This window comes from Monomorium pharaonis, chromosome 9 (genome assembly GCF_013373865.1).
Source record: "Monomorium pharaonis isolate MP-MQ-018 chromosome 9, ASM1337386v2, whole genome shotgun sequence".
Lineage (NCBI taxonomy): Eukaryota > Metazoa > Arthropoda > Insecta > Hymenoptera > Formicidae > Monomorium > Monomorium pharaonis.
Window position 1 is genome coordinate 2617458 of NC_050475.1, and position 26566 is coordinate 2644023.

Sequence of the window (26566 nt, forward strand, 5' to 3'; positions counted from 1 at the left end):
CTTCTTGTACTTCAACGACGCATTAATCTGCATACAACAAGAGGAGCCCCCGATGTAATATTCTAAAGCATTAAGTCAGTAAAAATATCTCTTTGTGCGTATGTGAATGTGTGTGTGTGTGTGTGTGCGCGTGTGCGTATGCGTATGTGTCACTTTTGCAAGGGATTTATTTCGTTTTGAAGCACGAGTTACGTTTATTAACGAACGTGTTCACAATCTTCTTCTCATTTTCCGGAAATACGGCTCGAGCGATGAATTTCTTTCCGCGGCAGCTCGCTCGAAACACTCGATACGTAATACTCACTTCGTTCCGTATTCAAGCGGAAAATCGGAAGTAACTTCATTCGTGGAGGGAGGGGAGATGAGGAGAGGAGCTTTACGGATCTCTTGCCGGAAGTAGCCTTAGCCACGCTGCGCCGCGTCGTATTATCCGCTCGTTAAGTCGGAGATGCCGCTCGCAGGTGAAATTACGAGCGCATTCGCGATTCGAGACGCGCGGACCGGAGCTACGCGAGGAGGAGGAGGAGGAGAACGTGAATCGTGGATCTCGCGTCGTCGTAGCGTGCATTTCCGTTCGTTCGTTCGTTCGTTCGTTCGTTCGTCCGTCATTAAGCTTCGCGGACTTTCACTCGAATATTAGAGACGATGACGAGCGCGCGCGCGCGCCGGCTGGCTAATCCGTGACGCTCGCGGACGACGAGGCCCGTGAAGATGCGGCGTACATTGTGGGATTATTATCCTTATTATATTGCTGTCGAAGCACGAAAGTATCAAGCGTTACAATGAACCGTGTGCGAAGACCCGTCGTCTCGCCTTCTCTCAGGAATACGAAAGTATCACACGAAGAGAACGAAAGCGAATTATTTTTCTACGCAGCGCGCGCGCGTTTTCCCCTCCCTTTCGACAGCTCGTTTTTTTTTTCCCCGACGAGCTCAGAGTCGAGAGGCAACGGCAGTCTCGACCCGGTTGAAGCGGAACATGTCGAAATTTCCGATATTAACGAAAAAATTTGCATATCTTTGATTTCTCGGTGATTTGATGAATAACAGGGACTTTATGGGCTCTTGAAGTTTCAATTTATCTCGGTGGTAGATTTAAATGTTTGAGGATGAATCTACAAGTTCTGACGTTCTTAGTAAATACGTAATTACATTACAGACCTAGGACGTAAGTCCTTCATTCCTTACTTTCCTGAGTTTTCAACGTCTCCAGATAATTGCGCGTATTTCTTTAATTACACTCGGGGAAACTACGCAAACGAATTTGATGGAGGTTTAAAAAATTTGTTTCGTCGATACGTTTCTGTTTGTTAAATCTTTTTAAACATTCATTTTTAACGTTTATTAAATCGTATAAAAACAGTATTCCCAACTCGTAGAGAAAAAGTTAAAATGGACGTTACAAAGTCGTAGAAAATTTTTATAACATTTATTAAAATAGTTGAAAGAACATATCAAATTTTAAACGTTTATTTTTTCGACTTGAACGTTTAAAATTGATCTTTAACAGGTTATTAAGCGTATTTCGAATCTAACTGTTGCTTGGATAAGATGGAAAAGAACTGTAAATTTCTCAGCAATTTTATCGGCCATTCATCATACACTTCGTTTCGATCGGGCGTAGTAATGAATTATTCGCTCGTCGCGATAGATATTTCTGCTTCGAGATATCGATTCCATCGTTTTGTTTTACGAATTTAGGGGAGAGGCGAAGGTGCCGCGTGTCGAGTACGCGCGGGAGGAACATAGCTATAGATATTTATAGCTTATGAGAGTGCTCTCATAAGACGGCCACGTATCATCTACATATCAGTCGAACGTATACGTTGTAATCAACGACGCAACGAGGAACCTATACATATCATAAAGTGTGCTCTATTGTATATTAGATAATTAGTCGCGGAGAGGAGGAAGCGCGATGATAAGATAAGACTATATATGTATATAAAACATGTATCCTTTGCGGCGAGATATACGCTCGTCGCTCTTGGGGCAAAAGTGGACATGCGCGATTCTTTTTCTTTTTTAATGCCTGTACCAAAAGAGGATAATATTTGGCAATAATAAACCTGGAATGCCTAGATGTGACAGTTGCTCAGCTTTAGTGAAATAATTTTAATTAAGTGCTTAGTTAATGTAATCAATTATTTAGCGTGGTATCCGTTTAATAATCGATCGGATATTATTAATATAATTACTAAATATATCTGGTTATATTAATAAAATATTAATTTAAATTATTTCATCAAAGTGTGATTATTATTGCCAAACTCTTTTCTTTCAGTGTGCGCAGCTCGATTGTTTAATCGAGAGATTGTTTAAATTTAACATTTTTCATAGTCTAAATCGTAGTATAAATGGCTGAAGTGAAGCAAAGAGCTATTTATCGGATCAATGTGCATTTATTCTTTCCGATGTAAAAAAATCTTCATAACTGAAGATACAAATTGTAATTTTATTGGACATCTATTTCATCTGACGTCATGACATTTAATATCATAACAATTTCAATTACTTTCTTTGAGCTATCTTTTAATGTAAAAAGAAGTTTGCGCATCGAAATGTCCGTTTTTCTCCGCGGAGCGACGTCGTTTCACGCCGCAGCATAAAATCGCGAGTCGGCAGCCAATCTGTGTCGGGCGACAAAATAAAATAATGGAGAAACGACGAAAGTCACGGAGAGTCGAGGTGTAGCTCGAATAAGAATTAGCGAGGACGATCCTCCGACCGAGCCGAGATCGTCGATCACTTACCCGCTTGGAGACCAAGAAAACTGGCGTACTTACATGTTGCGCGTCCCAAACGCACGGGGTGATTTACTCTAATTTATGTAGAATATACTTATTAATCATGTAAAAAGCAAAAAAGTCCCCCCCCCTACCCCGGCTCATCCTTTCCCCCTTCCTCCCCGTGTCCCCGCCCGAGGAGTATATCCATGTATATGTATTGCAAAAGCGTTACTGTATTATATGACATTATACGTGTATAATTGACAAAACGAAAGAGATGTTGATTGTAAATGTTAAAAATAAACGGTGTACAAAAATATGCATCGATAAACAATTCATATTTGGACGTTTCGCAGTTCCCACCTCCTCAAGTTCGCGTGGTCGGGCAAGACTTAAAGATAGAGCTCTCGGCGTACCGCACGAACTTCTCCATCCCTCTCCCAGGCACCCCCGACCCAAGATGGGGTTGATTTATTTATTTTGAAGACCGCGGAGAACTATGATGCTTCGCAATGGCGCCTCGAGGGAATAACGCGGCTCAGCAGGTAAGACAAGCTCGAAGAAGCATCGAAGATGCTCGGGAAAACGAGGAGTTATATTCGGAATTATAAATTTGCAAACGAGAGAAAGAGAGAAGGATTTAACGAGTTAAATGTACGCGCGGGATCGTTGCATGAATAACAACTTCAAAGAACAACGTCGTTAAGTCCCTTCGCGAAGTCGCGAACTGTGAACACACACACACATACATATGTACATACACGCACATACACCCCGGAACGCTGACGACCTTTACGTCTTTTAGAAGAGCATGAACCCTGATATTTGAAGGGTTAAGGATTACGTAAATCCTAAACCCTGCGTATGCAAACAGTCCAATTGTAAGGAAAACGGAAAAGGAAACGGTCCGGAGTGAGAAAAAGTCCCGACGTCAATCGGTCGGTCGCCGCTACGCATTCCGTTTAAGCTACGTGGCCGGTTAGAAAGTGCTCTTTTGAATGAACATTATTACGTTAACTTACTTTTACCGTTCGTGTGCGTGCCGGACCTTACGTTCTTGTCGTTCCACCTGCGTTCCGCGTCCCCGGAGATGTGACGTAATAATATTGGTAATACTACAACGTAATACGGCTCTGAAGCGAGCGGAACCGGCAGAACCTTAATATTTATTAGGTCATCCACGGAGAAAACCTCTTGGGAGATCCTCCTCGTATTAATTTTTCAGCGGCCACGTGAGCGACATCGTGCGTTTCGATTTCGGCGAGAGGGGGGGGGGGTAGGTCCTCGCGTCGGAGCCGCCGCGCGGAGAGAGCCCCTTCCGATATCGACGTCGGGCGCTTTTAGACGCCCGACAGGCAGGAATAGAAAAAGAGAGCTCTTAGTTATTCATGCCCTCCCGGTATCCGAGCCGTGAGAATCGATAAATCGACCGACGACGTGTCGGCCGACTAACCTTATGCCGAGCTCTTCCTCGTCGATCGTCTTTTCCGTCGGTTGTGAAAAGGGCCGAAGCGAAAGTTAAAGGTTTGCGAACTGAAGAAAAGGGCTTTGTCTCATTCGGAAAGGAATAGGAAAATAGTTGACTAAAATGGAATTAAAAAAAAAAAAAAAAAGAAACAAAATCTGAAGATCGGATTTTCAGTTTTACGCACGAAGAAGCACGGTTCCGGAATTAAATCGTATGATACAGGTGAAGGATATTCGTTTCTTCTCCTTCAAGGCGACAGAATGCGGGATTGACAAAAAAATCGACGGATCAACGAGATTCCTTATCAGCATATAGCGGCTTTATTATTAGTACAAAAGAAGCGTCTTTACAAAATAAATAAGTTACAGGCTCCGAATGTGGAAAATCGAGTTTTCTCGTTCGTTTTCCTTTCTTGTCTTCTTCTTTTTTCTTCCTCGCTCCACGCTTTTCTTCGACGGAAGTAACGTTCCACAAGCAGACGCTTTCCTGGAAGCCGATACAGTGAAAGTGATAGTAATATAAAAGAAGGGAAAAAAAAGAAAAGAAACATATCGCGGGGGTGTGTGTGTGTGTGTGCGCGCCTGTGCTCTTTCGGCCGTTCGCGGGAACGCGCCTGCCGTCAGGACGAGTTTATTCCTTCGCTTGCAATTTTCCCGACCGAGAACCCATCTTTGTTGTTAAATCTTTAGCACGAATGTCGCGGACATTCACGACGCGGCGAACGGTCCTCGCACGCTTCTCCCGTCGGCTGCCGGATAGAGAGAAAGAGAGAGACGTTCCCTTCGTGGGAGACCTCCAATATGTCCGCGCGATCGTTTTACGGACACCCTCGACGATAACAACGGGATGATGGCCTTTAGCGCGTCGATCTTCCCCGATCCTTCGTTCACAGTGTTATCGGCGACCATGTCCAGGGTATCCCCTCGTAACTGTGGGACATCAAGGCCGTCACCTTTCGATTAAAGTCGGCAAATTCTTGGTTCCTTGATAAGGAGTATAATTCGATCGGGCTGATCGATCGAACTGGCGAGTCTTGATGAGTCCGGTGGTTTGCGTCGTCCAATCCGGAAAAGTCTGATGACGGAAGCCGACGTGATTGAGAAGCACGAAGATCGTCTCGCCGGGTGAACACATGTCTGGATTAGTATTGGTATCCTCCGTTGCTGGCGTAGCTCTGTCCGCCGCCACCGCCGCTCGGAGCACCGTAGGACGACGAGGGCCTGCCACCACCGCCGCCGCCGCCGCCGGAGTAACCGCCACCGCCGCCGCCAGAATAACCGCCACCGCCGCCTCCGGAGTAACCACCGGAACTGCCACTGAGGGCAACGAGAGGAAGTTATAAGAAAAGCGTTCAACTGATATATTCAGAAGAATCGAAAAAAGAACTAAAGAGCAAATATAAAAAATTATTAGTTTCTAAGTAGAACAAAATTAAATAAGAGAATGTTATAATTTACCAGTATTTCAGTTATCATAGATATTTATATAATTCGAACTGAAATTTTATATTATACAAGATGATGTAGAGACAAAGTTTTTGTAAAATAACAATAATAATGTTTACTTAATTGCTGAATAGTTTCTTAATTTGCATCATCACATCTTACCCTCCAAAACCGCCACCGCCAGAGTAACCGCCGCTACCACCCCCGGAGTATCCGCCGCCACCACCCGAGGGTGCACCATAGCTCGAAGATATTCCACCACCACCGCCGCCGGAGTAGCCACCTCCTCCGAAACCACCGCCTCCAAAGCCGCCGCCACCGCCGGAGCTGGGCGCTCCATAGCTGGACGACGGTTTACCTCCGGACGGGTATCCCCCGCCGCCGCCTCCGCCACCGCCGCCGCGCGGTGCCCCGTAGCTCGAGGACGGCGCGCTGTAGCTCGAGGAAGGCGCGCTGTAGCGCGTCGAAGGCGCGCTGTAAGTCGAGGAAGGTGCTCCGTAGCTCGAGGACGGTGCACCACCTCCGAAACCGCCGCCGCCGCCGAAACCACCTCCGCCGCCGCCGGAAGGTGCACCATACGTGGACGATGGCCTGCCGCCGCCTCCCGACGGTGCACCGTAACTTGAGGAAGGTCGACCACCGCCGCCACCACCACCGCCGAAACCACCCCCGCCGAAGCCGCCGCCGCCGAATCCGCCGCCACCGCCGCTAGACGGTGCCCCATAGCTGGAGGACGGGGGTGCACCGTAGCTGCTGGACGGAGGTCGACTTGGGGCACCGTAGCTCGAGGACGGTGGTGCTCCGTAGCTACCGGAAGGCGCACCACCGCCGAAGCCGCCGCCTCCGAAACCACCGCTGCCTCCGCCGCCGAAGCCACCACCTCCGAAACCGCCGCCGCCGCCGCCGCCGCTAGACGGTGCACCATAGCTGCTGGACGGAGGTGCACCATAGCTGCTGGACGGCGGTGCACCATAGCTGCTGGACGGAGGTCGACTTGGGGCGCCGTAGCTCGAGGACGGTGGTGCTCCGTAGCTACCGGAAGGCGCACCACCGCCGCCGCCGCTACCGCCGAATCCACCGCCGCCGCCGAATCCACCGCCGCCGCCTCCTGGCGCGCTGTAGCTCGTCGATATTGCTCCCCCGCCGCCGCCGGAATAACCGCCGCCGCCGCCGCCGCCGCCACCTCCTAGATTAGGCGTGCCGTAGCTGGTTGATGGTGGCAGATAGCTGCCCGAGACAGGCGCTAAAAATAATTTTCAAATCCAGAATAATTCTCCAAACTATCTGATAACATTGATTAATTTGAGGTTTTTTGATTGCCAAATCGGCCTTTGTTGGAAAATTTTCATTAAGTTTTTGATTAATTTTACTTGGCTGTACTTTGATCTGTCTTTACTTAAAAATTACTGTAATTTACTCGACCGATCTTACCGATGACATAAGTCAAAGGACAATTATCCCTTCTCTCATCGCCGACGATATTTTATTATATCGCAATGACGCTCGACGGGAATTACCATCGATAAAGAACATTTATTGTTTGCGGTAACGTTATTAGCGACGGGATGATAAGTAATAAAGTCGACAATAGCATTTGCGCGGGGCTTCCTAGCAATCACGATTGGAAGTTAACGTAACGCAGAGAGTAGAAAACTCCGTTTTCTCTTCCCATAGGGATTCGCCGAGATATCTTCTCGTGATGGTGCGCATTAGCGATAGAAATCTAAATTCGCCGTTTAACGAAAGGTTAAATCAAACGATCGGAAACGTGTGGCCCAGCTGTGCGCGAGGATTCACAGCTGGAAAGGCTGAGAGTTCTCGAAATCGCGCCTCAATTGGAGAACACGCTCGCTGTCGCCAGACTGGAGAATTATGTTGGCGTCGAAACGGTATTTCTAAGCCGAGCAGCGGCGCGGAAGCCGCAATCAGACCGTGACGCGATTTCTTATCGCGCGGGATCTCATCTTGCTCTCCGCGCGCTATCATCGTCGTAGGACGGTCGCTGTCAGAAGGCGCCGTTCGCGCCGTCGAAACGGCAACGCGATTTTGCCCAATAACAGCCTGCACGTCGTTTCGTTTTATTCTTCCTTCTTCTCGCGCGCCAACTAACACACGCCGCCGCCGATTGAGTCACGCTCGCTTTCATCGCGGCTGATGCGCCGGAACGCGCGGCGCGTCCGATTGATTTATCGCGCGAGCGTGATGCCTCGCCGCGTGACAGTTGAAGACGACGCGCGACGCTCGTATATCGTATTTTACTGGCCTCGAGGTAACCGAGGCCATGGGAATACGTCAATTAATCCCGGATCAGCGATTCGCTGTTCCCTCCTGTCCTATTTGTTACAACAAAGTACTAGCATTATTTAATTTAATTTAATCTTTCGAAGAATGAAAATGCGCGACAAAAATAGCTGGAAAGTTTCGCCTGAATAATTCATACGACCGAGATGGAAGGCAGCTGCAGAGATAACGGGCGAAATAAATAAATGCGTTTTGCGATATACAATATGTATACATAAAAATTGAATGCAATAAGAGCAAAGTGAAGCGGGAGTGCAATTTTAAAATGTAACGAAGAGCGACGTGTAAATCGCGCGACGGCAAACGACGCAGGGGCGAGATTAAGGCTAAAGGGCCGCTTTCCCAGGATTGTTTTGCTTTGAGAAACTAAAATTTGTTAACATTTCAACATTCTCTCCATTAGACGACTAATGGAAAAACACTGCAGCAGCGGCCGTTTAAGCAATTTTAACGAGACGGTTATTTAAACAACAATAACAACATCCCGCGCGGGTGTGCGCGCGCGTGACGTTTACACGTGTTTAACGTCGAAATCGGAACAATCGCAGCTGGAGGAGCGTCGGTGAAGTTTCGGCTTGCACGCTCGCGCGCTCTCGGATAGATCGCGGCCCGATAGCGGCCTGATTTATACAACGATTCTAACACGCCATGCGCAATTTACTCAAAGATGCCGTCCGATAACTCACGTCGCCCTAATGCTCGACTATTTCAGGCCCGGTGCACACTAGAGTTTCTAACTTTTTCGTGCGTCCCAATTTCACAAATTTACAAATTCGTGCAGCGGTCGCTCGGAGGCGAGAAAGACGTAAGCAATTGATCACGAGCGGACTAAAAGAAAAGTGTTCAGGGAATAATAACGATATCGCTTTTGAAACGCGATGATGCTCTTATTGGCTTTTTTTATTTAAAAAATATTTAATTTTATTAATGAGTCCCAGAGGACTCAGGGTTTACATTGATTGGATAATGGAAGCGTCAGCTGTTACGTGTTCTTGCCGCGATTCATCGCTGGCGTGTCGATGCGTGAAATTACTCCAAGTAGTGAATCACCAACAAGAACGCAAGAACTCCCAATCGGAGAACTTAAATCAATCTCGCGAGTCGAGAAATGCAATCGCGAGACATTTTAATCGGAGTTAGGGGAGACGATTTGATCATCGAGATTTCACGCTCAATTAGCCACGTTTTTCTCTATCTCGATCGAGCATTTGGTTATCTCGATTCCGGGAGTACATAAAAGAAAATTAACTTACTGATATTTCTTCCTTGTTCTTAGAATTTAAAGTCCCGTTGATTATAATCTCGACGAAAAGTCCGATTCTACGTAAGCCGAGAGTGAAAACGCGGCTTGCCAAATCGTCGCGTGGACTCCATTTTTTTGTTTTCTTCACTCGCGCGATAGAATCGCGGAATAACGGCGGACTTTCTAATAAGCTTTTCCGACAAGCTGACAAATTAGAGATCCGTCGCGGCGTTCATTAAAGTCGCGCAAAAATGTTACGTGACGACGCGACGGTGGCCGCGCGTGCTCGCGTAATGCGCACTCTAACCGTAGAATTACCGTTGACGTATATGCGACGCAGCCTCTTATAAAACGCATCCCCCTCTAAATTGCACTCGACTCGGGAGAGAGGCCTCAACTTGGCCTTTTTAACATAATGAATTTAACGTGCTATTAACGTGAGAAAGAAGAGCGAGAGGAGTAACGTGACGGCGGGCAACTTGAATATTATAAAGCCATTCTTTCCCTCAAAGTCATTAATTTATCTTGCTTTCTGATACGCAGAACGCCGTAGACACGCAATCTCTCTCTCTCTGTGAGGCTGCTTTTACTCCCGCGAAAAATTAATGTGGTCGAATCTCATACTTTTCTCCTCCCCGTACGCTCTTTCTCTCCCACATCTCTCCATTGAAAAATATGAAAGAATAATTGGGTATTCGTAAGATCTCTCTTTTAGAGCCCGATACAAAAGTAAAAACGGCCGAAGCTATTCCGTCCGTTATAAAACATTGACGCGTTCCTCGTGAAAGATTAACGTTCAATTGCGATCCTTTACTCTGTATATCACGATTGTGCGTAATTCACCGGTAAAAAAAAAGAAAAAAAAATCGCGTCGCGAAATTTACGCAAAGATCTCGAAAAAGGGTCCATCTCAGATCTTACCATCAGCGTAGATGGGCCTGAGTAGTAGGGCCGTCGCGACCAGCGCGGTCGCTGCCAGAGGGGCCCAGTTTCTTCTCGCGGACCTCATGGTCCCCGATGGCGATCGAAGTCGTCTCGTGGAGGTATTCTCTGCAGAGTTCCCCGACGCCGAGTCACATGCACGAATTTGCGTCCCGTACGAAGAACGAAGGCTCTCTCTCTCTCTCTCCCTCCTTCCCCAGGCTGTCTCGAACCGAGTCTCGCGTTATGCGTGCGGGGTGAACTTACGAAAAAAAAAAAAAAGGGAAGAAACAGATGCAATCAGGGGGCGCGGCGACACGGCGTGGCCTGTTCGACGCACCCGTGCGATTTCGTCTAACGTGCTTCAAACAGCGTGCATCTCGCTTATATAGTTGGCCGTCATTCGGAGAAAGTCCTCGTCGGGAGTGCAGGAGGATGCTACCGGCCACAGGTGAGACTCCCGGGGAACGTGGGAGGCAGATGCCGACGAGAGAGGGGGGGGAAAGAACATAAGGGGAGACACGAGACCGACTGTTTTGAAAGGGGGGAGAAGAGAGGGGGACCCCCGCGAGGAATCGTAGGTGGGGACCGAAGGACCTCTGCCGAAGGACCTTTCAGGCAACGGGACGTCCCGCTCGCGCGATTGACCCTGGTCAGGGGACCCTTTTTTCGTCTCCCCAGGACGTTCTCCTGTTCTCTCGCCTTCGCGAGAGCGCGCGCAGCGCACTTGGCGCGAGAAATCTTCTCGTTCGGCCGCCTGGCCTTGGTGTCATCTGGCTCCGCTCGAGGAGGAGAGCGATCGGCGAGAGTAACGTAGCGCTGCTCGGCTGGCTTAGCCGGCGCTCACGTCGACTCTCGACGGGGATATTCGGATACAGGCGAGAGAGACGGGATATAAAATATTCCGTTGCGCGTTCAGTTCAGGCTCGCTTGAAACGCAAACATCGTGAAATTGAGAAAAATGGGTATCAGCTTGCAACGAAATTTCAAGCGGAATAAAATTACGCTTGGGAGATGTGGACGATTTTTGGACGTTTCGCGAGGTCATCTCGTAAAATTACGTGCCTCGCATCGAGGTATGATTTTAGATGGCAGAGGGAGTACACCGGCTATCAGGTAGGCTAATGAAACACGTTGGTATTTATGAAAACAGGCATGCACAACGAATGCAGGACTAGCTCGTTTCGCAAGCGATCTAAGGTGAGGTTTCGAAAATCATCACGTCACTCTTATCTAAGTCCTTTCTCCGAAAAAGCGTGCCCCAATGAGGGCCATCAGTAAGCGGGGAGCGTTGCGAACGAAAATTGCTCGCTTGTTATTCGTCACACGCTCAGCTTCACCCGCGGGAGGCGCGTACCTCGTAGAAACTAGAATAACTAAATCTACGTCAGAGGATACAAACAGATCATGCGCGCCGTCGATACTCGTCGTGCCGAATTATCGATCGAACCCGTGCCAAAGTTACATATTTAGGGCAATAAATTTACAGTTGCGACATTTAGGGCAATAGGTTCATTTTGATTTAGAGCAATTAAAATAAGCGGAGTCTTTTATTAGATTTTGAACTAGGAGAGATTTTACTCGATCGCAAAATCGAGAACTTTGTTCCATCGACACCTTGTTAGCCAAAGTGAGAACTGTTAAACATGTTTTTTTTTTTAATAGGATTGAAATACAATGTTTTCAACGTTTGATAAATCTGGTTAGAAATATGTATTTTTCGATACATATACAGTATTATTCTAGTGCATATATTTTTTTATCTCTTATGCATACTTTACAGTGTTACGTCGTACCTTATACCTGTAATTACTCGGTCAAATGGTCGTCAAATATACTTTTTTATGTGACATATTAAAACTTCGATTTCCGATGGAGCCGCAGAACGTTTAAAATTGTCATAAAGTTCATGTTTACTATTTTTGATCGAAAACAAAATCTCATAAGGAAAAACAATTCATTATTCCATACACCGATTTAGCAGATTTTAACGAAATTTCGCAGATAGGAAATGGAGTTTATTGACTGTGTCGCATAAAAAATTCAATCGTTTGAATTCACTTTGATACTCTTTCGACCTCTTTAAAGGAAAAGCAACTTGAGAGGAAGCACGAAGTATATTTCAGAGGTAGTACGAAGCGAATTTCAGGATATCGCATCTATGTGTGTATGTGTGAACGACGATCTGGAATATCCAGATATTCGTTCGGAGATACGTTTCGCTATAACCCGGGAGATGTGAATGATCACGATTTCTAGGCCGAGGACGCGGTCCGTCCATAAAGGTGTGAAAACGACAGTGCTGTCGATGATATACGCGACGATCGTTCCGTGGCGACGTGCGATTTCAACGAAATCCAAAAGAAGAAGAATGACGAAGAAGGCGAGGTAGCTCGAAGTATCTACGTGGCGAACGCTTTTCGATGCGCTTCGACCTCTAACTTGAAAATAAATGCATACAAGTGTTACGTCAATTTATAACCGCGAGAGAAAAATCTTTGCGCACGGGACATTATTCAAACGTCTTGCATTTAGCGTACGGGGAAGGCCGTTAAAGGCATCATGATCGATTGGAAGACGCGAGAAAGAAACGAAAGCTCACCCGGGGAAAAGTATGAAAGGGAAACGTGAAGGTGTGAAGGAGTCCGGTGCATGTCGTTATTTTTTCTATTTTTTTTTATTTCGTTGTCACACGCGTGCGAAATGAGTTTTTCATAGTCGGTCTGATCTCGACACGTTATTCCGGGTTGCTCGGATTCATGTACGCGATTACCGTACGTCGAAGTCTCCAGGACACCATCTTCGAACGAACGCGCCGGCGATTTTGCGGCTCGCGTAGCACGGCGGGTGCCGGCCGCTCGTTGCCCTAAACGTGAATGGCGCAACGCGTACGGCATAATCAATAATTTGTAATAGCACGTAATTTTGGTTCCGTTTCGCTGCCCGTTCGCCAGCCGGAGGCACACAATGTTGCGCCACGTAGCCGAAGTATAATAACTTAATAGCACACGCGGAACACAAGATGATGAAAAGAGTTCTATTGGAGCGCATAGCGCTCATTGAAAAAAAAAAGATTCATCAGATAGATCGATAATTAAGATAGTGATATAAAGTCGAAACTTTTTTTCATAACGGCTGTTATTAAAAGCTGTCAAATATACTGACCTTTTATTAATTATATTTTTTCATATATTGACAAAAAAAAGTTGTTAATTTGGTTGAATTTTTCAATTTGATTAAATTTCTTTAATTCAAGTATTTTTGTCGAATACACAGTAAAAAAACATTTTGTATTACATTAAAATCGGTCTTGGTTAAAATTTAACACGTTTGCTTTAACATATTGCTGTCGTGTTACTTTAAGTTAAGTGTTAAATTTTTAGAATAACTGAAAAAAAGTGTAAAAGTAACACTACGTGCACGTACTTTTAATTTTAAATAATAAACATGTTCCTTATTATCAGTGACAGAATTTATCTGTTAAAACTGACAGAAAGAAAAATGTTAAACTTATTTTATAAGAGAGACCGTTATTTCTCGACGTGATCTCGTGATATATGTTACATTAACATTATAATAGTGCTAAAGAAACATGTTATATATTACGTTTATATAATTTTCTCATTAAATTGTTACATAAAAATTATGTCAAACTATAAAATTTACATTTATTTTTATGTTAAAATATAATGTAATATTTATATTGCTATTTAACATAAATTTAATATATTAAATTTAATAATTTAATATATTAAATTTAATAATTTAATATATTAAATTTAATATATTAAATTTAATAATTTAATATATTAAATTAACAGAAAAATTTCTGTGGACCATTTGAGACCATGTGGTATGTGTTAATTTAGCACAAAGGTTTGAAAATTGAAGTTCGAATATTTTATGTACTGAAGTTAAATGCATAAATAACTTGAACCAAAGAAATTTAATCAAGTTGAAAAGTTTAGTTCAAATTAACGTTTTTTTAAAATTTCGCACGTATTTACGAAGACAGCACACCGTTAGGTTGCTTTGAAAGATCAGATCTGTCACCCGCCGCCGAGGGTTTCGTAAATAATCTTCTTCGCAGCTTTGCTCATAGATCGCGCGCGCCCGCGCGTTCATAATTCCGGCTGGCAATCGGTTTCTCGTAAGCGTTGTTACTTGTAAACAGGCAATTGCTGACGTTTCACCGGTGGATCATCGCGGCGGTCGTCGGTCCAATTAGCGCGCGCGTATGACAAATCGCACGCGGAGAGGAATTCGCGCGCCGTTCTCCGCGTGCGTGCGTGCGTGCGTGCGTGCGTGCGTGCGCGAACTTCATGAAGCGGGTTCCTCGACACCTACGACGACGACGGCGACGCTCTCTCACCGATTGCTGAAAGAGAACGCCGCTTGCTAAATCGACGATTTATTATCGCCCGTGTAGCAATAATGCGAGCGCACGGCTGCTCGCGAGATGCGCGCAGCTAATGCGGCTTCTATGACAACGCGTTGCGATAATGCGAATCGGGATCGATTTCGAGTGTGTGTGTATGTGTATCTCGTTTTGCTCGGATTGATCGATGATTGCAACACAAAGGCTGCTGCAAAAATGCGCGATCCACCGTGTTTCACAGCGCATCGAGCGACGGCTCGTCAATTGCCACTATAACTGGCTGGTAGCACCCTTTTCGCATGCACACACACATCTCCTTCTCTTTCTCTATCGGACAATTTTACGATCATTCTGACATTTTGATCGGGCTACAATAGAGCTTGTAACGTATAAATTTGCTCATCGGCAATGGCCTTTTTTTTTTTTTTTTTTTAAATAATAAATAACACGTTTGGACGTCGAAAACTAGGGATATATTTCATCATCGATTAAATGTTAAAAAAAAGTTTATATACACAGGTCCGGAAAGGTTTAGTTTCTGAGATGGAAAGAATTTTATTGTGAAACATATCTTGAAAACGAGGTAATTGATTTCACGTCGGAATATGCTAAAAATTAAGTCTAAAATATCTCGTAAACTATTGATTTTTATATCTGTATTTAGTACTTTTAAAAACTGATTTTATCATCATTTAGCTTCTTTTACCGATATATACTATTTTTGTGTAAAACATTTTTTTGTCGACTGTTCTGACTTCGAGATTCCATTACTTTACAATAAAATTCTTCCTCCAAAAAATTAGTGTTCTTAAACCTATGGTTACACAAACTTTTTTCAAATTTAAGTCGATAAAAATACATTCCTAGAATATTTGACACCTATATTCGCTTACATTCTGTATATTATTAAAAATTTGATCTGCGAATTTCTATATATCAAGATCGAAGTAACACGATAATCCTGACAGTAAATATTTTTTATTAATTACAAGGTTTTAATAAATAAAACGGGAGAAGAAACTTCTTGCAATTTAAATCGACGCAGCGAGTGCTGCACCGATCGCAATAAGGCACGGCAATAAGGAAGTTCACTCCTTTGCCCCCCTTTTTCTAATATTAGTTTCCGGGCGCTTTACGATCACTCTGTCATTTAAATTACCGATATTATTTCGGTTGCATCTGGACGCGTCTTGCATTCCGCAGCCGCTTTAGTAATTCAATTTTACAACGCACAAAATTAATCCTCTCGCGAGAGCCCCGCGTCGTTATTAGCCTGATTTATGGCAGGAAAAATTGACTAATTTACCTTCGTGCGCGCGCCGTTAATTCTCGACATTTTCCTTTCTCACGACGAACGGCACTCGCGGATCTCTCGTTATGCAATCGAGGGATACCTCGCGTCATCGAAATAACAATTCGTCCGTCACGACGATAAGTGAAAAGCATGAACGCTAGAAACCGATGTCTCTTCGCGGGAAAACTATCCTTGTAAAAGCCGCGCCGATCCCGTGCCAGTCCGTACGATCTTTTATAAATCTTTTCCTCTCGTTGTCCTAAATAAATAAACTAACGTCGCGACACGAGAGTATAATATTTGCATACATGCAATATCTATATATTCTTTACTTTTTCGAGAACAACGTACGCTTGTTGCGAGATTACGCATTCGCCGTTACATTCGTATCGGTCGGTCTTTCACGTTAACACAAGGTGCGCGTTATCGCATAATTGCATGCGAGTGACAGGTCCGGTTAATTGCAGCCGGTCGCGGTCGATCGCTCCTCCGGGGAACGTATCTCGCGACCGGCAATCGCGCGCCGCACAGAGACGCGCTCTTATCGGAGATGATGCGGTCTGCAATTTGCGTTCGGGGCTCGGCGGCGAGCGGTTTCTACGGCCGCGCCGAGATTATAGAACGGCTATTCAATGAGGTTCCACGAATGGAGGGGTTCCCTTTTTTTTTTCGCGGATTTACCCACGCCGCAATCACGGCGTTCGTAGATTAGAGAACCGGCACGAGGCTGACGGCTCCGATTAATCCTCGCGGCCCGTTCCCTTCGTCGTGACAGTTCGCATTCTCGACTTTTGTCACCCGGCGAGATGGAATTCTTTCTTACGTAATTATTTCAGACGTAACGCGAGACCGGGTCACCGGTCGAAGAGTTCAATTTGATTTGATTAATCTCGAGTTAACCGACATCGAGAAAAGAACAACTCTGCTGAAGCGTAAAACTTATTATTTTAGCTAAATGCTGATCTAAAAATATAATTATATAGGACACTCAAGCTGGTTGCTAAATTAGTATAAAAAAAAACTTTTTGCAGCGTTGCTCGGGCGTTCTACGTTATACATTATCTTTAGATTTACATCTAATTAAACTTTTCCACTAAAATTACTTTCAAAAATATGTATCCGGCTAAATTTTCAGATGTGCCTCAGCAAGAACCGTTCTTTCTTCGCGTAGGCGTCGCGTAGGCGCTCGATCCCTTACATTTAACAAAAAAAAAAAAAAAAAAAATGCAAGAAAAAGAACCCAGCAACAAGAGAGTCATCGTGTGACGCAACCCCATGTCTTTCGGCGGAGGCGCAGTCGCCGCGAGTCGCCAACCTTGTTAGCACAAGCGTTTTGCAAGTGCGAACTCTCGTTCTTCATCGGGAGAAAAGCCGCGTGCGCGCTTGCTGCTGCGTAGTTTTTCCCCGGCGTTTTGGGCGGAACGCCGAGTGCAGCAAGCAACCCAGCAGCAGCAGCAAACAGATGAATATACAGCAGGAAAAGCGAAAGTCACGCCGCATTCGCCGTGCAGCGGCTGCGGCTGCGGCGGTGATTCCCCTTCTTCCCTCCCGCCACTCGACGCTACGATCGCGCGTATTGTATACGCGAGCGCATCTCCGTGCCCCAGATAATTAATATCCATGGTCTCGGGAAACGGAATTTTCCGCGGCGCGTCGCGTTAGGTTACCTCACAGTTTCGCCCCGTCGAGCTAATTGATTAAAGGGATCATCATTATTATTACGTCGGCGAGCGGCGGCGCGCGATTTTCTCGCTCGGTCTCGGATCGTCGCTCGCGGGTGGCGACGGGCGATCGGCAACGCGGTTTGGCGTTTTGCAATCGGTTATGACACGCTCGGTTATGACGGCGCGGCGCTCGATTAATCTATTTATGCGCGTCGCTATTCTCGCGATACGTAATAATGAGCGGCGCGTGACGTAAAGTGTCCGCGCGCGCGTGCGAGCGAGCGAGCGGGTCCGTCTCGGTTCCCTCTGATTTCTTTTCTTATCGAAGTGCTCCTATAATTGAGACTGATCGCGGAGAAAGAGAGAAAAACTGGTCCCGCGGGTCCCGCCGTTCAAGGCTGGGAAAAACATTGGAATAGATTCGATTGAAATGTATATTTAAAGGACGCATCTATTAAAAATTAATCATTGAAATAAGTAACAAGTGAATAGTTGAGATGACAGAAGCGAATGATACTTAACATTTCTGCTTGCATGAAATGAGAAATTTATCTTGCATCTTAATATGTCATAGATAAATATAAGTTTTCTCTTCTTTATTTACTATTTTCTATTTCTTAGAGGTATAAAATAGAATATCAAATTAAAAAGGCAGCACACGTGTGCCACGGATATAATTTTAGCTGTAATTTATTTTTCCGTAAATACGTATTAGAATAAAATTATTGATTATCCAGTTAGGAAAATGATTTGCAGCTGTATATCCATGAAATGTGTGTGCTGTTTTTATTTTAGTCTTCCTATTTTATACTCTTAAAAAATAGAAAATAATCAATACACAATAGAAAATGGAAAAAGCTTATTTACTTGAATAAAAACTACATATCTTAATTCAAGTGAATATATAAATATATATAAATGTTAAATAAGTTTTTTATATTTATTGCACAAATACTTATTACTACTTATATGCCGATCTCTTCTAACTAAACCGTAAAACACCGATTCCACCGTGCCTTTTCCTCCTTTTTCGTAATCAATTTCAGCGAACGTTTTTTTTTTTTATTGTCGCATATATTGACAGAAGTACCAGACGTATTTCATCGCCGCGGATTCCGCCGTTCAATGGTACCGTAATAACTTCTGTCGTGGGATAACTCGCCGTGCTCCCAATTCGCAGAATAGAGGTACAGGCTAATCCGCGAATTTAATTGACTCTTTCAACGAAGGTTCGCGTTGCATTTTCATCGCCGGTGGGTACGTACGCGGTCGTCATTCTTATTTACGTTGCCTTATGATTTATAATACCGCTCATTCACAGCCCTCGTATACATATACGTACATCGTCGTCGTCGTCGTCGTCGTCATCATCGTCTCAACCAGATGGTACATATCGATTGGCGGCCGGCCGATTCCGCTTGACCCGAATCGGAAAAGTGGAGAGAATCGAGCGTCGTGACACACGATCCCCGCGGGTAGGAAACAATCTCCCTCGGGGCTGAAATTGCGCAGAATCATCGGCCTCATCAACAACGCACGGCGATGTGAATACAGCGCGCATTCATCTCCTTCGTCCTCTTCGAGGTATGGATCTCCTCCTCCTCCTCTCAAAGTGACAAAGTCCCTTCTTTCTCTACGGCGCAAAAATCACTCGCACGTCGGAAGATTGCGACAGAACGAATCGAACGGATCGGCGCGGATCCGCTTCGCGTCCGTTCTGCATAATGAATCCTTCAACGAGAAAGAAAGAATCCTTTCGGCGCGTGCGCGCGCGCGCGCAATAATTAATACGCGTGTAATAATAATGTATTATCGTAACGCGTAATTAGACGCGTGTTTCCCGCGGTGGCGTAATGTTCCCCCCCCCCCTCCCGCGAGGGAAGTAGCGAAGAAAGCAGCATTTAGCACAGAGAGGCATCTTCCGTGATTCGAATCGCTATAATTGCACACAACACACACGCGCGCACATATGCACGTACTATTCAGTTACCTTGGTAGGATTATAAAAATATTGAACAACGTCGTCGTCGTCGTGCTTGGTGAAACTTCACGTTTCCCGTTTAAATCGTGGAAAAACATAATACAAAACGTAGCGAGATCCCGAAGTGAAAACAGTTGAAGCCGGTTAGTAAAATGTAAATTTTAACTCGCTGCAATATTCAAGTTTCTTTTATTTTACTTAGGGCGAGATACACCGAGTGCGAGTATATCGACATAATTTCGTATGCATAATTTTGCAGCGGATAAAAGGACGCGGATAAAAGGAGTGACAAACGGCGATTATTCATCAGGAGACCTTCGGTTATCATCAACCATTCATGCCTCTTAGAATTATTGAAAGTGTTGTAACGCGTAATTTTTTAAACGTCGCGGTTTATTTAACAGCGGGAAGGCGCGCGGTTCCAGATCCTTTTGAGCGCGATCCTTTGCACCGAGCGAATTAATCCTGTTAAAAAAACCCGACACCCGATCTTTGTGTTCGAAATTTATCAAGGCCACCTTTTACTTTGTAGACCTCGTACATACTTTATTTTGCCCGTGCATGCAAGGATCCGATAGTTCAAGGATGAAGTTAATAATCAAGGAATGGAAGAGGCTGCGGTTATAGATATATCAAAAATAATAAAGATAATTAAATATTAATTTATTACATCAATACACAATTTATAAATAATAATTAATATAACGTACATTTATTTACTAAGTCTAGAGTATTATTTGCACTCGTTGCAGAAAGGAATATTAATATTTAAGTATTTTAACGACGCCTTCGCAGTTCAGTGTTCATATGCGAGAAATCGTTTCGCGTCTTGCGTCGAATATCCTAAGACAAATCACTCGTCAATCTCCGAGCCGTCGTTTCGCAACGTCGCGAGTCGAGAAGGCCCCCATCGCGGGCAATTAATCCGAAAGGTCGGCCCCTTTCCCCTCCCCCGTTCTCCCCTGTCGTCGTAATAGCCGTTGCTGGGACCCTCAGAATGCGAATGCCATGATTTATTCAGGTGGATGAGCGAAGAGGCTCGAAATAACTCGATGTGTACGTCGACCTTCCTCTCTCTCTCTCTTTCTCTCTCTCTCGTCTTTCTTGTGCGACGTGGTTGATACACATGAAGGGTGGTTATCGCAGCGACACGACCTAGGACGGTGTCATCGACGGACGCCGGGTTCATAATTAAATGTCCATTTGCAACACGTGGCGGTATCGATCGGGACATCGATCGCTAAGTTAAATACCGGCCGGGCAAGTGGCAGAGAGCACTTGGAGGTGCTTCAGCACAGGCTTCAGTTCGCATAAACTAGCATAACTGCAATCCTCCGGTTACAATTAATTCTCTCGATTCGGTATACGTTATTCTATATTGCCTCTTGGAACAATTGAACTCTCGGTAACCTCATCTGCCTTTGCATTTTGCTCCATCAAGAAGAAGTTGGCTACAATCTAAAGCTAAAATAAAATATATTATTAGTTTTATTACAAATAGTTATTTTGTCTATTAATTTTGTGCCTAATTCTCATCTTGAACATATTAATATCGCTAAGATATTCATATCTAATAAAAATCTCTTTCGTTAGAAAGAACATATATTATACATACATACTTATTTTAAATAATAATGCGAAACTTACTTACATACGTCTGAAAAATCAAAAGTGCCGTTCAATTTGTCGGCGCTTAACGACATTTATCAGATTCTTAATCACCGATACCAGATACTCAACTTGGTCGTTTCTCGCCTGACATAAAAGTAAACGCCGGTGAGGCCGTATCAAAGACACGAGACGCGCGCGGCCACGCGCGCGGATACGCAAGCGGAGATTGTCGCCAGTGACATTGCGATATTCCCGCGTCGGAGAGGAAAGTCATAATTACGCTCGTCCGCTTGAGATTTCACGGTTACCACGTTCGTCGCGCGTTCACGCGCGGGTTCCGTAATCGCACGGTGAGATTGCCGGCACGCGGCGCACGGCTCCTCCGAGCCCGAAAGTCTCGCGGGCAGATTGATGATGCGAAGGCTGAGGGAAATGCGATAGCCGTGCGTTAAGAACGAATAAAATCGTTAAGTCGCTGTTGCAGGAAATAAGTGACGAGGTGACTATCTTGCCATTGCGAATCGGATAACTCCGCGGGTCCCTTCGTTTCATCTTCCGTCCAGGAAATAGAATTAATAACTTATAATCATAAATTATATATAAAATAAATATTCAATTTAATTGAAATGTAATATGGAGAGAAAGGGATTAGTGACTCAATATGAAATTGAAAAAAGCGACGCTTTAGCAGATTTTCAGACGATTGCACCGAGAGATTTATCCGCTTAGCTCCACGTCATTCGTGGCACATAACGATAGAGATATAAATATTTTTATTTATTTTTTTTATACGTAACACACATTTCGTACACGTGCGCGATGCTCCCCTACGAAATGTGACGTCAATCCTCTTGACGTTTGTGTCACGCGAAAGTACAGGTACGGCCTTTTGCATAATTAAATAATATTCTTTTATAGAAAAAATAAAGCGCCCGGGGAACTGTGATGCGACAGCTATCGAAATATACGCGCGCGTGGTAAAATGCTCATTAAGTGTCACGATGAAAATAACCGCGAAAGGTCAAGCCGTGGTTGTCGGTGCTCCGCGGCACCGTCATCGTCGTCGTTACCGTTTTTACGAGCGGAATCGGCATTAGTGCACCGTACAGCTCCGTTTCCGCATACGCGCGAGAAGACGCGCCGGGAGAAAGGAAGTTTCCCTGCCGTCGTATACGTATCTCCTTGAACTGGTGCACCTTGCTGTCACGTTTCCCCCGTGAACTCGCACGTGCGCCGCGCTCGCACAGCTGATTCGCGTTGCACGATTGAATCGTGCCGAGCGGGCTGCACGGCTTAAGAGGAACGGTCTCATCCGTTGACATATCTCCTCTCTCGGGCGCACGAATTTCTGACGTTGTCTCGTTCTTTGTATCTTCTCTTTTATTACAGAGAATTTTCGAATTCAATTGCAATCATCTCCGCTTAAAAGGTCCGATAAAATTAGAGCTTTAAAAATGTATATAGTCGTATCGTGTTTTTGTTTCATAAATTTTATCCATTAAATTTATTATGTTACGTAACACGTAATTTAGTAATCACCTGTAATATCTGTCTGACCGTGTTTTACTGATTAATAATGAATATTATTATATCATTTCATATTTATGTATATTTGATGCATTTCTGTGATATTTTAAAAAATTTTATGTTTTGTTTTTTATATTAAATATTATTATTTCTTATATATATATATATATATATATATATATATATATAAAGTATCTATTATTTTAATATTATGTAAAAAAGAATCATAACTCTTAAATTAAATTAAATAACTGAATAGAAAGTTATATAGAAAAAAATCAGATTGATATTTAATTTTAAAAACAGAGTTCATTTTAACAAATATTGAATTCGAAAATCAACCCTTCTTGTCATAAAATATAAATATATTTCAAGAGTATTTATTGTATAATAAACGCTATGTTATTTCGCGCGCAATAAAAAGAACTTTTACTATATCGCTTCAACGTTACGACGATTTATTTGTAATAATATTTCTCACGAGCTTCCGTGGTAGTAAATAAAATTTAAAATTTCGCGGAACATCTGCACGGCGAATTCGCGCGCGCTTGTCCACCGGATACCTACATGCCTGTTTGTCGTAGGAGAAAAAAGAAAAAAAGAACCGCGACCTGACGCGTCGCGCGTGAAAACGTCCAAGGCTGTAACGTGCAGGCAACTATAAAACGTAGCAAACGTACGGGCCTGTGCTTTCACTCAGGCATCGCGTACGGAGGAGCAGGAGGAGGAGACGGCGGCAAACGTTAGAGTTACTTTCCTTTGCTGTGGATACGAGAGCGTGTTCTTCGCGTAGGGCTGCTGCCAAAGGCAGGCATCAGGAAGCGTGGTTAACGAGACCGCGGATGCCGGCGCAGGCTAAAAAGGGGGACCGACCTGCCTCTCGGGATCACATCACTATCGCTTTTCATGCGGCCATGAATTATGCAGGCGAACTTTAATAGTTCTATAAATAGAGATAGGATTGGTAGCGCTAAAGATGATAGGCTACTAGTGAGTAATAATACGTTTTATACCTCTTTTTTTTTATTCGTATGCATATTTATATCTCGGTAATACGACGTGATTACACATTGTATTATAAATGCATTATTGCATTTAATTGCCGTGTACTATGCTTACGATATTACGATTGTACCTTTGGAAAGATAAAAGAGTATTATAATTTGTTAAAATTATTATATAATGATAATTAAAATAGAAGAGAGGCTTGTCCACCGAATATACATAAATAATAATTTTTCATAATTCTATGTCCACGCAATAATTCGTTTTTTATATGTCAATAATTTTCTGTGTGTCTCATATTATTACATGTCTCAATTAAATTTTAAGTAACATTTATTTCGATTTTTTTTTTAAACATATCTTCCGAATGCAGACAAATGTAGTGGAACCGATGTTTTTATTTACTTTTGAAATCTGCAACAATGTATACTTTCACTCGAATTTACTCTTTCGATTTTATAATCACACCATGCGTAATACCGCACGGATTAATCATGGAGATAGGGATTTATTCGAGCCATTGCTGTATACGGCCGTAAAATCCGTTAACAGCTTTCGCGTGTGTTGTTTGAACAGTGTTGTTCGCACCTATGTGTCAAACTTATGAGGCTCCCACGCGGCGGCACACGCGGGGAGAGAAGGATAGTTTCATCGACATGCACGGAGCAGATTGGACGTCAAGTTTGCATTGTGTGTCGCGTTGCGCGCGCGATCCCGCGATGGAGTGCCGCCCGCGGCGGATACGAGTTTCGCGAGATTTCATTTATGTCCCCCGAATCTCTTCACGTAAGCTGAAGGGATCACGCGGATTCGCCGTGGCATTACGTCGGAAACCTGACTCCACTCGATGTCACCTTCCCGATGCCGACGTTCTCCTCGTTCCCGATGCTATTCGATAGCTAAGCTCTTGATATCGCGATAACCAATTTAAAAAGAAGCATCTCTACACGTGTGCGTACGTGTATTTAAAGAGTTTTATTTTTTCACGATTTTAATGTTATATTTTATTTAAAAATTATTAATATGTTTATACTGATATGGATTTATATAAATGTATTATTGAGCAAATATAGAAATATGCTTTTTATATTGATATATCATTTATATCACAAGGCTCTAGTATATTTTAATTTCTCTGATTTACATAAATGTACAAAATCCATGAAAATATCAATGTAATGAGATATGTAATTTCTCTTTCGATCACAGGTAAATAATAAACAGTGTAACAAAAATTCCATACTTTGCATCCTCTCTTTTACGTTCGTTTGTACACGTTAGGTGATGCCGTGGCGCGCGCCAGGAGACAACTATTTACCAATTCTAAGACTTTGGACGCGTTGACTTTCTCCGGCGAAGACGTCGATTCGCGAAGATCGATCAGTGAAAGCACACGATAATTGATCGCAAATACAAAGGGGCCCCCTTGGGAGAGAATGCGACGGTCGTCCGTCGTTCAACGGCTTCTACGTGAACATACGATTTACCCCGCGCGATATTTCCGCAAACGAAATAACTCTCTACTTTAATTTGAGAAGAAACCTCTCCTTAGAACGCTCGATAACCAACTATTAATTAATTAATTAACTAGACAATGGATTTAAAACAAAGTCGTTTGAATTTCGAATGAATTTAACGTCACAATCTTAATAATTTCTTTTTTACGACAGAGAGAAAACGACGCCGGAAGCATCCGGTACACACGCTCTGATCATCGATCGAATGATTACTCAATCCTCGTCAGTTACTTACATTTCGCGAATTCGTATGTCGGCCCCCAATTAGCCTGCAGAGACGATTCGAGGTATTAATAATCGTCGACCTACTCTCTTCGGCGACTCTCCGGTGGAAGATCACGGGCGCGCGTTGCATAAGTTATGATCGCCGATCGATTTGCGTCTCGATAAAGACCGGTTTATTCTCGCGCGCGCGCGCGAAGAGCGCTTACTACGTACCTGGGAGAATAATTCGATGGTGCAGAGAGAGACAGAAAAAGAGAGAGGATGGATTCTCATTCGTGCGGCTTTGACGTTGACAGGGATTATTTCCCGTGACACACGGAGGGGGAGAGGGGGCAAAAAGCGCGCGAGGAGTCGCTCGCGCCTGTGACTAATGGACGCCGCCGTCGCCGTCGTCGAAATTATCTTATCGCCATCGGACGTCAAGTGCCATTAATGGACGCTTTCCTGTTCGAGTATTATCTCCGCGCGCCGCTGAGATCCGAGCGGACGGAATTTCCGTTCGGCGCTTCACCATCACGATATAATGTCCTACATATCGTTTTATCCTGCCTTAGCCTGAGAAGTCGACATTGGCGATGATAAGCCAGATGAGAGAAAAAAAGAGGAGAACGTTTAAAGCGACGAGGGAAGGAACGGAAGTTACGGGGGATTCTGACAGATTGCGCCGGGCAGGAGGAGGAGGAGGGAACGAAGTACGCGTGTAACTTGATAGCGAGCGAGCGGGCGTGAACGCGTGAGATTCGAGGCAACCCGTGTGGGAAAATGCCGGCACGGCGCCGGCAAAAAATAGACGCACAGGCAGGTGGCATCAATTACAAATGAAAGGGTGACGTTGCCTGTAACCGATTCCTCTCCTGTCTTCGCGGGACGAACGGCGAACTACGTATACGTATTATGGCGTAACTTCGACATGGCTCCGTCGTTTGAAGTTTCACCGTCGCATCGTATAAATAGCGCGCGACTTTTCATATATAGCCCTAAGCGCGCGGCGTGTTATCCGCTGACGTGGAAACCGGCAGGAAGTGTGCTGCGTGGCTACGCTGACGATGAGAAAAGAAAAGCTGTTAATTTGACTGAATTTTTCTACTTGATTAAATTTCTTCAAATCAAATATTTGTGTATTTCAGTCAAGCATATAAAAATTTAATTAGAGTATTTTGTCTATTTAAGTCAAACTGCATAAATACTTGAATTAGAGAGATTTAGTCAACAAGCTGAAAAATTTAATCAAATTAACATAAATATTTTTCTCGGTGCA

General features: G+C 44.1%; 1 protein-coding gene across 1 annotated transcript; it reads right to left on the bottom strand.

The window, feature by feature from the left end:
• Positions 1-5203: 5203 nt before the first annotated feature.
• Positions 5204-13702, bottom strand: LOC105830160 (loricrin-like). The gene is made up of 3 exons (XM_036292144.1): positions 10107-13702; positions 5804-6884; positions 5204-5512 (listed from the first exon to the last, which is right to left on the bottom strand). The coding sequence occupies exons 1-3, from the start codon at positions 10192-10194 to the stop codon at positions 5338-5340; spliced, it is 1344 nt and encodes a 447-aa protein (XP_036148037.1). The 5' UTR covers positions 10195-13702; the 3' UTR covers positions 5204-5337.
• Between the last annotated feature and the right edge of the window lie 12864 nt (positions 13703-26566).

Excerpts from the sequence above, each read along its gene's own strand:
- LOC105830160 (XM_036292144.1), bottom strand. The coding sequence starts at position 10,194 with ATGAGGTCCGCGAGAAGAAACTGGGCCCCTCTGGCAGCGACCGCGCTG. Across the intron at positions 6,885-10,106 it reads CAGGCCCATCTACGCTGATG|CGCCTGTCTCGGGCAGCTAT; the intron begins GTAAGATCTGAG and ends AATTATTTTTAG. Across the intron at positions 5,513-5,803 it reads GGCGGTGGCGGTTTTGGAGG|TGGCAGTTCCGGTGGTTACT; the intron begins GTAAGATGTGAT and ends CGTTGCCCTCAG.